The 13563-nt window shown below is 30.0% G+C and overlaps 1 protein-coding gene across 1 annotated transcript; it reads right to left on the bottom strand.

Moving 5' to 3' along the window:
* Positions 1-5180: 5180 nt before the first annotated feature.
* Positions 5181-13359, bottom strand: LOC145832293 (heat shock 70 kDa protein 1-like). The gene is made up of 9 exons (XM_082939610.1): positions 13340-13359; positions 11924-12173; positions 11448-11571; positions 10016-10317; positions 8643-8975; positions 8291-8489; positions 7367-7563; positions 7030-7159; positions 5181-5230 (listed from the first exon to the last, which is right to left on the bottom strand). Exons 1-9 carry the CDS (start codon positions 13357-13359, stop codon positions 5181-5183), a joined length of 1605 nt encoding a protein of 534 aa, XP_082795736.1.
* Between the last annotated feature and the right edge of the window lie 204 nt (positions 13360-13563).

The raw sequence follows: 13563 nt of genomic DNA, 5'->3' as shown, positions 1-13563 counted from the left end.
TATCTATTATCTTTACAGATCGTTTATTGTTTATAAATAGTCTATATGAAATTAAATAAGAATTTATTCTTCATGAGCTATCTTATTCAACCAAATCACTATGTATTTGATTCTACGTTAAGACTTCAAACCAAAATTAAGTCATTAGTTCAAAGACGAAAAACTAAGTCAAACATGAGACAATAGATCAAAGATAAGACAACAACTTTGTTGTAGTTACAATATCGGTATGTTTTTAGGTGAGATGCTTCATCTGAAAAACACTCAAAAAAAGATTATTAAGTCACCAGCTAGAACGATATATGGACGTCAGCTGCGGAATAGTTTATTATTTTCAAACAAGTTTGACTTGTTCTCCAAACCAGCAGTTTGATAATGCAGAGGAAAGATTAAAGAAGAGACGTTTTATACAAGATGATTAAAGAGTTCAGAAACGCTAACCCTGAAAGTCTGGGAATACCGATCTCTTTTAGTTAGTAACAAATGTCTAATTTAGAATCAGAGCGACGCTCATCCTATCAGCTGCAAATTCTCGGCGCTTCTGATTGGCTAAAATTTTACATAGCTTTGTTTTAAGTTTTAAATATATATATTCTTTTAATTTATTTGTTATATGTTTTGAAAAGGGTACAAATCAAAATTTTTGGGTAAAATTGGTTAGGGATAGGTTCAGATAATATTAATTAAATGCTGTATTTATACTTTACCTCATTTGCATAATATTATGTATACAAAATTTCTAAAACCTTATCTAATCTAGTAAATAACATTTACTCATATCAACGCTATTAAGCTACAAAGAAACCTACTCTTGTCTTTTCAAGTTGTTATGAAGATATAAATGTTTTTCGCCAGTTTTTGGAAGCATTTGATTTCGCTTTTGTTCGTACAAGTTACCAGCTTCTGAAAATAACCTTTAAGATTAAACAGAAGATGGTAGTGCCGAAAGATACCTTTTCGCAAACCTGGCAAGATGTGTGTATTTTTCTTGTTTGAGTTCCACCAAGACAAGACTTCAGCTTCTTTAACTTTTCCAGCAGATAATTTTTTTTCAGCAAAAAAAAACTTAATTTCTGTCTCAATCTATTGATCAACTGAATCTTCTTGCTCACTTTCGTGAGTGTTTGCACTTGTTTTATATTTAAATGTAGAATAGAACGACAAAAAGTTTTTGGGAATATCATTTTTAGGTAGTTTAGCTTTAGGTTTATTAGGCGGTACTAGAGGAATTTGACCACTTTGACCAGTCTCACAACAACTATGATTTTTTACTTCTGATTTCAGTAGCCTTAACAACCTTCTGTTTGAGTTTAGTATGGAAAAATTTAAGTCGATACCGTGGATAAACAGCTGTTGTGAGTAAAAACAAGTTGTTAAGATGAAGGTTTATTCGTTTGCTGTTATTAGTAGTTTAAAACCTTCTTTCAAAAGCCTCTTTTATATTTTCTGCTAAGGTTGAAGAACTACATTGACCTGGTGGACTATAAACTTTATGAACAAAATATTTTTTTAGTATTGCTACATGCGGGATTACACTTGACAGCAATGCGTTGTTTTTACTACACTGCTGCGTTACTATGTAAAATGGTTCGAGCAGCTCATTAAGGAGGCTACTAAGTTAGTTTCCATTCATCAGGTGAAAAAAAAATTTTTGGGTTAAATTTGTTGTTAGCCACGTAGTTCTCTGGAAACTTGTTTTAAATAATTCTAGTATTTTCAGAATAAAAGGTAGGTTGAGTTCCACCTTGTTTCAAAATCATGCACAAGTAGCAAGGCTTTTTGCATTGACACTGATGAACCAAAAGTGACCTGGGTTTTTTTAGTTTCTCGCTCGCTGTAGAAGAATTATTAAAGTGGCAAACAGTTTGACGGGCCTTCGCTATTAACACACTTATGTTATTTTCTGAAACGAGTGAATCTTTAATTATCAGTTGAAGCGTATGAATGAAACAAAGTGCTGAAGATGATTTTAAGAACAACATACCAGCCTTCATGTTAAATAAATTGTCTCGCAGAAAATTTTGTTGAACTACTGCTGCTTCTTAAAGTTTCAGTAACCAAGTATTAAATGAGCTGTACATGTAGAGTTTTTACATTATTTAATATAATCAAATGAGAATAAAATAGTTAAACTAAAAATGTTAAGACTTTTAACAAATTGAAACACATCAAAATTTAAATACATGTTTTATATTAACAAAATAAAATATTTTAAGTTTATAAATAGAACTCAATAATAGAAGAATTAAATCTGCAAGAAACTTTAAATTAACTTTTTATTAATTAACTACTCAACTAATTCACTATTTTTACTATAATGGATGTATGTACCTGTATGTTTACAACAAATAATTGAATTACTAAATTAATCTGCTTTGCTTGACTAATTTTATATATAATAATTATTCCAAACACAATAGTATAAGCAATAAAACTGATCGCGGAAAAAAAAGTATTTCAAACTGACTTGATCCGGAACCGGCCAAATCTCAACAAGGATCCGATTCCAAACTTTTTTTTAAATTAGAATCCGGCCGGTTCTAGGTCCAGGCAAAAATGGCTGTTTCTGGGCAGATCCGGATCTTGGATCCGGTAGATCACTAAAGACTATTGCAGCTGATTTCCTTATTCTTTAGACACGTTCCACTTAAAGTAGCTTTAAAAGCGCCTAAAATATTTACAAGAATTTTATTAGCATCATGAAGTGATTGATACAGGAAGTAAATCATTCTTACCAAAATCAGTATCTTTAAAGTCTTTCCATCCCCAAAAACTCGACTGTGCACCAGTATCAGCTAAGGCATTAACATTAATAAACTTATCTGTGCTGTATTTAGTAACTTTAATTGATGCACGTGGATGGTTTAAGGCTTTGACTTAACGCAATTTTTTCCTGTAAAATATAATATTGTTCAACATAATTCCCTTATTAGCGTGTTGTAATAACATTATCTGGGTATCCTGTTGCATAAAGCAGGAACTATAACCTTCTTTGACAATAAATAGCACTACAATCATGAGTTTGAACAGCAGTAACCTTCTTTGACTGGTTGCGCCAACAAGATAAGCAAAATTTGAAAGGTTTTACATTTCTAGTTGCTTTTTCTTTGAATGGATAGAACAACTTTTTACAGCGCTGACAAGGGATGTAATGAGACTTATCTCCTACATTGATGTTTTTTATTTTTCTGACGTTGGAAGGAAGGCTGATACTATACGTGAGTTCTCTATTGCTTGCTTTCAATAAAAGAAATTATATGGTACGATGACCTAGACAAGGTATCTTCAGTGCTGAGAACTTCTCTTCTAATTTAATCGTCACCTATACCTTCAAGCATCAGGTCTTTTATTACTTCTTCCTTATAACTTGTCACATTTTTCTATCCACATTTATACTTACTGACTGTTTTAAAATTACAAGTTTCTGCTTTGCTGCGAACACGGGTTGCAAATGTCCTAAATGGTTCATCGCGCTCTTGATGCAAGTTCATAAGTCCTGCCCTTTTGACCCCAATTGCAACTTTTATGACTGCTACCATCAGTTTAGCTACATATTCTTTTGACTAAGCCATCAGCCTAGGATCATTTGCGAACATAAGATTGCCAAGTTTGTCATGTGCGCATTGAAAAAGCTGTATGTTTGCATTTTGGCTGCTTATTTCGACCAAGTTTTGAATACCTCCCACCTGCGAATGAAGGCGAGCCATGTTTCTTGGCTGATCCCCTGATCAACTCTTGGCCTAAATAGCTGAGGTAAATTTGGCATTATAAAAGCTTTTGATGACCCAGAATTCTTCTCATATTCTACTTTGTGCAAGTCAAGAAGTCTGCAAAATATACCACATGGGTAATTTAGCGTCTTGTAGTTACATCAATGAATTGGGTACTTTATTATAACCATTATAAGCTTAAACGGTTTTTCACGATGAAAAACTCCTTAGGTTTAAATACTTTATTTACAATGAAAAATCTGAAACGATATAAGTATAAATACTTATGTGTAATATGAACATTGATATATAATAAAATGAGCTACAGTTCAACTATGCTACATAGCCCCTTAAGTTTGTTGATGCACAATGTTGAGTATCAAAACTTTTGTACATTATTTCTTTCCTAAAAAGCAACCATAGAGAGTAAACGAAAGTAGTAAGCTAGATGAAATTAATAAATAAAAAATGCTACAACGACTAATTTTCTATTTAAATGCCTTTGATAAATATGTTTTATAACAGAGCTTTAATATATGAGTAATAGAGCTATAAAAGATTATAGGTGGACAACAAAAATTAAAAAAAAAATTATTAATGAAGTTTAGTTGAATATAAAGACAACTACAATAGACCCAAAATTTGGTAGATAAACCTGCAAACTGATTAATGAGAATCTTTACAATACTATATCAAAATAAAGATTGCATTAATAAAAGACCCAATAAAAACAATTTATTAGGTCATTGTTAGGTCCCATAGAAAACTTAAGTCCTTAAAACCTAAGTCATTTGGGTTTGAATTTATTAAAGCAAATTTACTTGAATGCTTTAATAAACACAAAATTTACTTGGTAAAATCTCTTTGTAGTTTGTTAGTTCTTACATAAATATTGACAACTAGCGATAGGGCAGAATACAAGAATATATATATACCAAAAAACTTAGATCCCAAGGCAAATAGCTTTTACGTATACAATATATAAAAATACATGTATTTTGAAGCTTTTCTCCGTTGATAATCGTGACTTTGTTCAATAAAATTAAACTAATTTCATTAAATTAGAAATTAATTTTAAAGTTAAGTCAGTATAAAAGCGAAGAACTACGTTTTATAAAAAACGTATTATTAACTTATGTTATTAAAACTAAAAAACCATAACTACTTAAATTCATAGAAGTTGTAAAAATGTTTACAGTTAGCACTTATCAATTACATACATTAGCTACTAACATGTAAAGTAAGACTAAATGATAATGTGATTTTATTATATTATAATAGAGCTAATATTACAAAAAATACTAATACAACTTAACAGACTAATCATTTTGCATGTTGATTGTTTGAGGTAAAATCTTTGCACATGTAAAATATTGAATTAACTGTCCGTCTTTTATAAATGTTTATTTTAAACAGGGCATTTTATATAAAAAACTCAATACGTATTAAAAATTAACTCTTCCTGATGAATCAATCCACTTCCTCAATGGTCGGTCCTCCGACAGGAGAAGCTGTATCACCTACAAAATATAAATTTTTGTTACTAAAAAGAAATCAAAATAATCAAATATCCGAAACGAATTTAGCTTGAGAAAACAGGTAGCTGTCTAAATTGCACGAACGTACAAAATTGCACGAGAGGACAAAATTGCACGAGTGCACGAAGATACTTTTGCAGAGGGGATAAAATTGCACGAAGATACTCTTGCACGAGCAGACAATTTTGCACAGGTTAAATTTTATTTATTTATTCTATATTTTCTTATTAATTTTATTTACTATTATTATTTTTAATAACTTTTTTTTACTATCACTGTTACCCCTAACCCTTGCCCTCGGTCAGTAACTTTTTACTCTTTTTTTTATTAAACTTTTTATTCTTTTTTTTGTTTTATTTTTTTTGTATCTTTTTACTCTTGTGCAAAAATGTAACTCGTGCAAAATTGACCCTTGGTGCAAAATCGTCTTAGTGCAATTTCGTTCCCTCGTGCAATTTAGTAACCTTGTGCAATTTTGTCTTCGTGCAATTTAGACCCGTACCCCGAGAAAACACATCTAGTTTTTGCAAGTACATTAAGTATTAGTATACTCATTATAAGTAAATAGGCTTTTTCGAATTGTCAAAACAAACTACATGTCATTGATTTAGTTTTTTTAGTTACTAAAAGTGCATGAGCTAATCCAAAAAAAAACATCAATGCCTGTTTCTACTACACAGCCTTAATAAGATAAGTTAAAAGGAAACAATTCATGAGTTTAGTATTATTACTTAGTTAAGTACAAGTTTTTTAGTATTTTGATAAATCGAAATGCATTTAAATTAAAATCATAAAAAATTAATATTAATCAGCTTTAAAACAAGACAAAAGGCTAAACACTTGCTCGGCATAAAAGTTTGTCAAATTTCTAAATGGTATAGTTGGAGTTCATACAGGGGCGTATTTAATTGCCAAACAAACCTTGTTATTTAAATACTCATCTGTTTTAAGGATTATAGGGAAAATATAGTAGCAAGTATTCTCTTATGCCTCCAATTACTTCATAAAACTGTTTAGGGTTGTATAAAAAAATACTTGATCTACAACCAAGATAACTTTTCTATTTTCCAGTTCAAATAACTTACATTAATCGAGCAAGAGTTCTTTAAAAACAAGATAAAGTCTAATTTACTATTATATTTTTAAAGAAACTTCAAACTGGCCTAAAAGCTCTAAATAATGATAATAAAATAAAAATAAACTGAAAAGCTTAAAGAAAAAGTTCTATATGAAACATAGAAACTTGTAATAAAAAACATAATTGAGTACATGAAGATTAAAAAAAGAGCTAAGTTTATATTAAACTAGTACTAATCATAAAAGCAGCTCCGTATTTTCTCAAAGTACGTTTACTACTGTAAACAAATAAAGCCCCTTAAAATCTGAACTTTATGTTTTATATTAACTTTAAATACAGACTAAGAGAATGTGGAAAAACTTTTGGTAAAAATAAGTAATATTTTAGAGCGGGGGAGGGCTAAATAACACAAAGACTTTTGAAAAGGCCATATGAAATTTCAAAAATTAAAATATACCATTTAAATGCAATTAATAAAGACAATGAAGGCAAAAAAAGTTTTTAATAATTTTTATAAAAGATTACTCATATTTGTTTAAAATAGCCATTTTCTAGTAAGTCTGAAAACTTATTTATCTAAATATCAAAGATTCTTTTGAAACTTAATAATAAAATAAAACACGTATTAATAATAATAATAAATTTGTATTAATAAAATTACATTGATGATAAAGCTTTTAAAATTAACATCAAATAATCAAACCGGTGGCTCCTTCCTGATGTAATCTAGTCATTATGGGGTTTGCAATTTGTTCAAGCTCTTTGAATTTCAATAACAGTTCACTTTTCTTTGCTTCAGGATTTGATGACAACCAACTTTCTGCTTCATTAGACTGTAAAGATTTATATATAACAAGAAAACTAAATTAAGTTAAAACTACTTTTATTAATACACTTTTATTGAATGTGCCAAACAATTTTTTTTACCTTCCAAAAGATACTTCTTAAAGTTTAACAATTTACATATATAATTATATATATATATATATATATATATATATATATATATATATATATCAGAAAATTACTAAAAAAGAAACTTTTTGAATGAGCAAGTTTTGTTCAGCTTCTGAAAGCTTATCTTTCAACACATCATCTTCACAAATCTGTTTCAAACTGAACACGTAAGATTCTAAATTGTTCCTTGCAAGCATGCTGTCTCTCAACTCTTCGTCCTGTTGTTTGTATCTTTCCGCATCTTTAACCATTCTATCTATTTCCTCTTTTGTTAAGCGACCTATAAAAAAAGCTATGTTCAAATGTTTTAAAGAGGTATTAAAACAACTGATAAGTTATATATTTGTATCCTTTACGTACTAATTACACGAAGTCTTTTGTTATTATAAATTAAAACAAAAAGTATTCACGATAATTTGTCCTGGACAAGACGTTAAAAGGTATACCTGGTGTGCGAATCGATAACCGAAAGGTTCTTCGTACACCAGGTCCTAGGACCAAATATTTTGACCGTCTTTTTTTGTCGTTCAATAAATTATAAATATCATATATTACGCTAAGTTTACTTTACATTCTTGTAAGATTGAATGAAAACTGTAGAAGATATATTTGCAATGGAACAGTCTACATAAACTTTCTTTAGGGATTCCATTTAATTTTCCAAATTTTTTAGTCTTTTATCTTAAAAACTAGTTTTAACTAAAAAAAGTGCTAAAAAGTAGTTGTTAAATAAGTCAACGATCTTGAAAATGAGATCAACATGTAAAAAATACCCTTCTATGCTCTAAAACTAATAATAAAAATCATAATCATTACAACATAAACTAAACAAACAAACTTCTATTCTTATAGTTTTTGTTTACAATATTTATGATGGGTAACATTATAACACAATATAAGTTTCGTTTCTATAAGACATACTGAAAAAGGATAGCAGCAAATAGAAATAATATCTAAAATTCATACAAATAGTAATAACTTCCTGAAGCTAATAAAGTATTTACAACCTTTGTCATTGGTTATTTTGATGTTGTTTTTCTTTCCGGTGCTTCGGTCAACTGCAGAAACATTTAAAATTGCATTGACATCCACGTCAAATGTAACTTCGATTTGCGGCACACCCCTGGGAGCCGGTGGAATTCCAGATAACTCGAACTTTCCCAGCAGATTGTTGTCTTTGGTCAACGTTCTTTCTCCTTCGAACACCTGTTGAAAAACCAGCTGATACTTTTTTTTTGTTTTGCCATGCAACTTTTTTAAAACTAAAAAACAAATTGTATTGAGCTTTTACTAAGGACTTCTTTATACCTCCAGTAAAAAAAAGAAAACAAAAAATGAAAAATATTAAAAACAAAACACCTGTATAAGAACACCGGACTGGTTGTTGGAGTAGGTGGTGAAAATCTTGGTCTCTTTCGCGGACAAGGTCGTGTTTCTCGGTATCAGGGCGGTCATCACGCCTCCGGCGGTTTCAATGCCCAGAGAAAGAGGAGCGACGTCGAGGAGGAGGAGATCTTGCACTTGCTGCGAAGTGTCGCCTGTCAGCACTGCGGCCTGAACTGCAGCACCGTACGCCACCGCCTCGTCCGGGTTTATCGACTTGTTCAGGGGTTTCCCGTTGAAATATTCCGTGAGGAGCTTTTGAACTTTGGGGATGCGCGTGGAACCTCCGACGAGCACGATTTCTTCTATCTGTTTTGTAGTTATTTTTTTGGAAAGCAAGCACTTTAGGCTATAACTAAAACATTTAGCTAAATTTAACAAAATTACAAATTAAATTGAAGAAAGTTTATTTTCTACTTAACTGTTTAAAGATTAATTACAAACCAGGTACGTAACTTGGTACATTTCTGCAAACCTGCAGAAACGTATACAATTTTGCAAAAAAAAAACGAGATTTTGTATCAATTCTTTAGCTTAAAAAGACCCTACTTTCTTAGCTTTTAGTTTTTTATATACTTAGTTTTACCCTTCTGATAGATAATATTGAAATACAAACACTCTCTGTCACTTGTAAAGTCTAAAAATTTAAGAAAATTAAATACCTAACAACTATATATATTTTACTCAGCTCAGATTCTCTTGATCATAAAGCAATGCAATGTAAAAAAATATTTTTAAAAGCTACAGATTTTTAAAAAGTGAATTTTTAATTTGCTACAACGCGAGAACAGTAAAACAAATGAATAAAACCAGGAGCAACTCGAGCAATAACAATAACACTAGAGGTAGTTTAAATTGCCCTGTACTTCGTATTACGCCATCATGCGTCGTGCCTGTTGTTTTTTGTATTTTGCAGATTCGTAAATTTTTCGAGCTAGCTACGTCCCTGTCACAAACTGAAACCACTTTATTATACTTATCATTCTTGCACGAAATATACTCATTTTACTTTTATAAAAACTTTTTTGAAACCCTTAATTTAAGATTATAAAATAGTATTAACTGTGTTTTAAAATTTATGAAACAACAAACTTTGAATTTTACATTTCGTCTGACTAAATAGATTTTTTTTAGAAAACAACTGTACAACAAATTAAACCACATTTTAAATTATGTATTAGTCTTTTAGTATCATAATTAAAACTTAAACAAACTTCATACCTTTATTAGAAAAAAAAAACTTTTGCAACTGAAGTTGTAAAATTCGTAAAAAAATTGTACTTTACTTATATGCTTGGGAAGTTTCTAAACAAACAAGTTTATTCACACCAAGAAAGAACATTTCAAACTTTGTTTTTGTCCAGCTTAGCATCGACAAGCGCTTTTTCAACAGGCGCCAACGTGGCTTTGAAAAGGTCGTTGCACAGCTCTTCGAAGCGGGCTCGCGTGATGTTGGTGTAGAAGTCGATTCCGTCGTGCAGCGAATCGATTTCAATGCTGGCCTGGGTGGACGACGAAATTGTCCTTTTCGCCCTCTCGCACGCGGTGCGCAGCCTTCTCACCGCGCGCTTGTTCGCGCTCATGTCGGCGTTGTGCTTTCTTTTGAACTCGTTCATGAAGAAGTCCACCATTCGGTTGTCGAAATCCTCGCCTTGAATTCAATGTGATTTTGTATGAAATTAGAACTTTTAAGCTTGAGTCGTTTTTTAGTTTATACCTAGCTGAGTCTATATTTTTTACACTATAGATGAAAAAACAAGACGGTATGTAAAATTTGATTAAGAAAATAATTGTCTAAAAATTACTTTTTGGCTGTATTTTGAGTTATACTTTTAAACATATAATACTAATAATAAAAATTTAAATAGATAAAGTTTACTTTAAAAGGCGAGCTTTACCCACTTAAAGACTCGACTTAAAAATACTCATTTTTTAGCAAAACAGGTTTCTCTTTAAAATCTGAGTAGTTTACTTGTTTAATATAGAATTTAAATAAAATAATCAAACTTAAAATCAAAGTTTATTATTAGTTAGTAATACTAAAATGTAATGAGCAAACTTTTTGATGAGAGGGGCTCAATGAAACTTCAGCAGAAAATAGTTTTTATATAGGCTAACTCAGTTTTTTTAGCAACTTTCATCGCTCTAAAGTAAAAGAAAGAAACAACGTTTTATAAGAAATTAACAGAGGCTAGAGCAAGGGTCGGTAACCTTTTATGAGCCAAAAAAAAAGTCGCTCGTGGGGCGCAATTATTTTTAAAATATTGTAGTAATAAATATAAATTTGCATCTTCAACCACTATATATAGCATCAGTGAAGAATAGTTAATTATTTAATTAAGAGCTTAATTTCTACCTCAAAATCTTTCATTTTTATTGTTTAGCTTAAAAGTACCTTGCGGACCGCAGTTTTCCAAACCCTGGGCTAAAGTCATTGATTTAGATAAACTGTATAAACAAGTTTTTATAAACTGCACACTAGACTGTATTTGATACGAAAATATAAAAGTGGTTATATGTATATGTTTTTATAAGTTTTACTAAATATAATAACAAGTTTTAAATACATAAATCGTCATCTGTACATGCTACATTTAAAGTAGGTAAAGTATCATGAGCAACGAACTAAATTGTTTTGGAAGTATTAGTAATATTACAAGAGTTGCAAATAAGTTAAGTAAATCCTTTTTTGTTATTTAGAACAAATAATAGAAATATATGTTTAGCTTTAAGTTATTGCTCTATAGTAATTCTGTGATATCAAAATAACATAAAACTTACCACCAAGATGAGTATCGCCAGCAGTTGCCTTAACTTCAAATATTCCTTCTTCAATTGCAAGAATGCTGACATCAAACGTTCCGCCACCAAGATCGAATATCAACACATTTTTTTCTTTTTTCAACTAATTAAAAATGTTTACATAATTCTTTTAAGTATTGGTAATTTACAGTACAACGTTATAATACTTTAGAATATATAATTTTTTTTGTTTTAAAAGCATATGCATTTGCATTAATCAACTAAACTATTTTTTCCAATGTTAGTTCAAAATTCATACAAATTAGTTTATTATTATATGACACTTGAAGCTTTATAATAATTTTAAAATTAAAGAGCTAAAAAAAACTAGTGAATGCTTAATATGTTTTTAGTAGCTACTTTAGAGATAACAAATTGAGCAAAGTACTATCAGTCAAAAAAGAAGTATTAACTAGTATTAAACAACTTTTTTTAAATATTAAACAATAGACAACTTTTTTGTCTAAACCATACGCAATAGCAGCAGCTGTAGGCTCGTTGATTATACGCAAAACATTGAGTCCGGAAATTATGCCGGCATCTTTCGTTGCCTGCCTCTGAGAATCGTTGAAGTAAGCAGGCACTGTTATCACAGCATCGCTGACTGGCTTGCCGATATAAGCTTCGGCTGTCTCTTTCATTTTGAGTAAAATCATGGAGCTGATTTCTTCAGGAAAAAACGACTTTGTTTCACCCTGAAATATTCTAGATTGAAAGATTTACACACTTTAATTGATTTTACACAAAAAAAATTGTTTAAATAAATAAGTATATATAATAACAACAAAAACAAACAATAATATAAAAATTGTTTAAAAACACATTTATTGAAAAAAAGATGTGGTTTAGACAAAGACCGAGAAGCCAAAACTGCTTACTAAATTTAACTAGGTATAATTCAACGATTGAGGAAAAGTTGTCTTTACAGGAGATTATAACATCATTTTCTAACAAAAAACATTGATGCTGATAAAATATAAATAGAAATTGAACAGTTAGTTAAAAAATGCTTTAATGAAAAGATAACCTTCCAACAACCTAAAGTATGAAAATAATGGATTAAGAAGAACGTTTCTCAATAAAAGCAAGCAAATATGTCAAAATAGGAAAAAAAAAAATTCCACAAAACTCTTTTTAATCTGAAAAATAAGACAAATATAAGATTAATAAATATGACAAAGAAAACGGTATTTGCTTGATCTCAAAAGATGAATATCTAAATAAACTTTATACTATTGTTGAAGATAAGGCTAAGTTTCAATTAGTAGAAAAAGACAATAGAAAAAACTCCAGACACCCCCAAGAAGAAGAATCCAACACATAAGAGAAATGATAAAACAAAACCTCAAGCCTCATCTAGTCAAAAAGAAATATAACAGTCTAATTACGGGTGGTAACTCGACTGATAAATTGTATGGAACGTGTAAAGTACATAAAGAACAACACCCATTGAGACCTATTGTATCAATGTTAAATCCAACGTCATACAACTTTGCAAAATATTTGAATAAAATAATCAAACCACATATTCCAAAACAATATTGGGTAGAAAATAATATATAATTTTTAGAAAATCTCTCCTAATACGAACGTAAAGATGGTGACTACTGTATTAGCTCAGGCGTAGCTTTATTATTCACAAATGTACCAATTATAGATGATTACCGATGAAGTACCTGATAATACCATACAAAAATCAGACACGATCAATGTTTACTGGAGGCTTTTTTCAGTATATTAAGAAATTATTCACACAAATAGATGGTGTAAGTATGGGAACCCCGTTAGCTCCTACTATGGCAAATTATTTTATGGTAACATTAGAAAAACAACTATTTAACACTGAAGATAAAAACAATCCAGTGCTATACCTCTGATATGTGGATGACATATTCTGTATCTTTCGAAAAGATGTTTTATTTAAAAACTTACACAAAAAATTAAACAACCTACATAAATCAATAAAATTCACTTAAAGTGGAAAAGAACTCCTATTTTTGGATATTAAAATTAAAATAACGACAGAAAAAGTAATAACGAAGGTATGCAAAAAAGAAATTGATACAGACGTTATTTTAAATTTTAGTGCAATGAC

This window comes from Thalia democratica, chromosome 3 (genome assembly GCF_965202585.1).
Source record: "Thalia democratica chromosome 3, ktThaDemo2.hap1.1, whole genome shotgun sequence".
NCBI lineage: Eukaryota > Metazoa > Chordata > Thaliacea > Salpida > Salpidae > Thalia > Thalia democratica.
Note: the sequence above shows the minus strand (reverse complement) of the source record. Positions and strands in the feature narration are given on the sequence as shown.

Coding starts and splice junctions, on each gene's coding strand:
- LOC145832293 (XM_082939610.1), bottom strand. CDS start 13,359: ATGTCATCCACATATCAGAG. Junction 8,976..10,015: donor CTAAGCTGGACAAAAACAAA/GTTTGAAATGTT, acceptor ACTACAAAACAG/ATAGAAGAAATCGTGCTCGT. Junction 8,490..8,642: donor AGTCCGGTGTTCTTATACAG/GTGTTTTGTTTT, acceptor GTTTTTCAACAG/GTGTTCGAAGGAGAAAGAAC.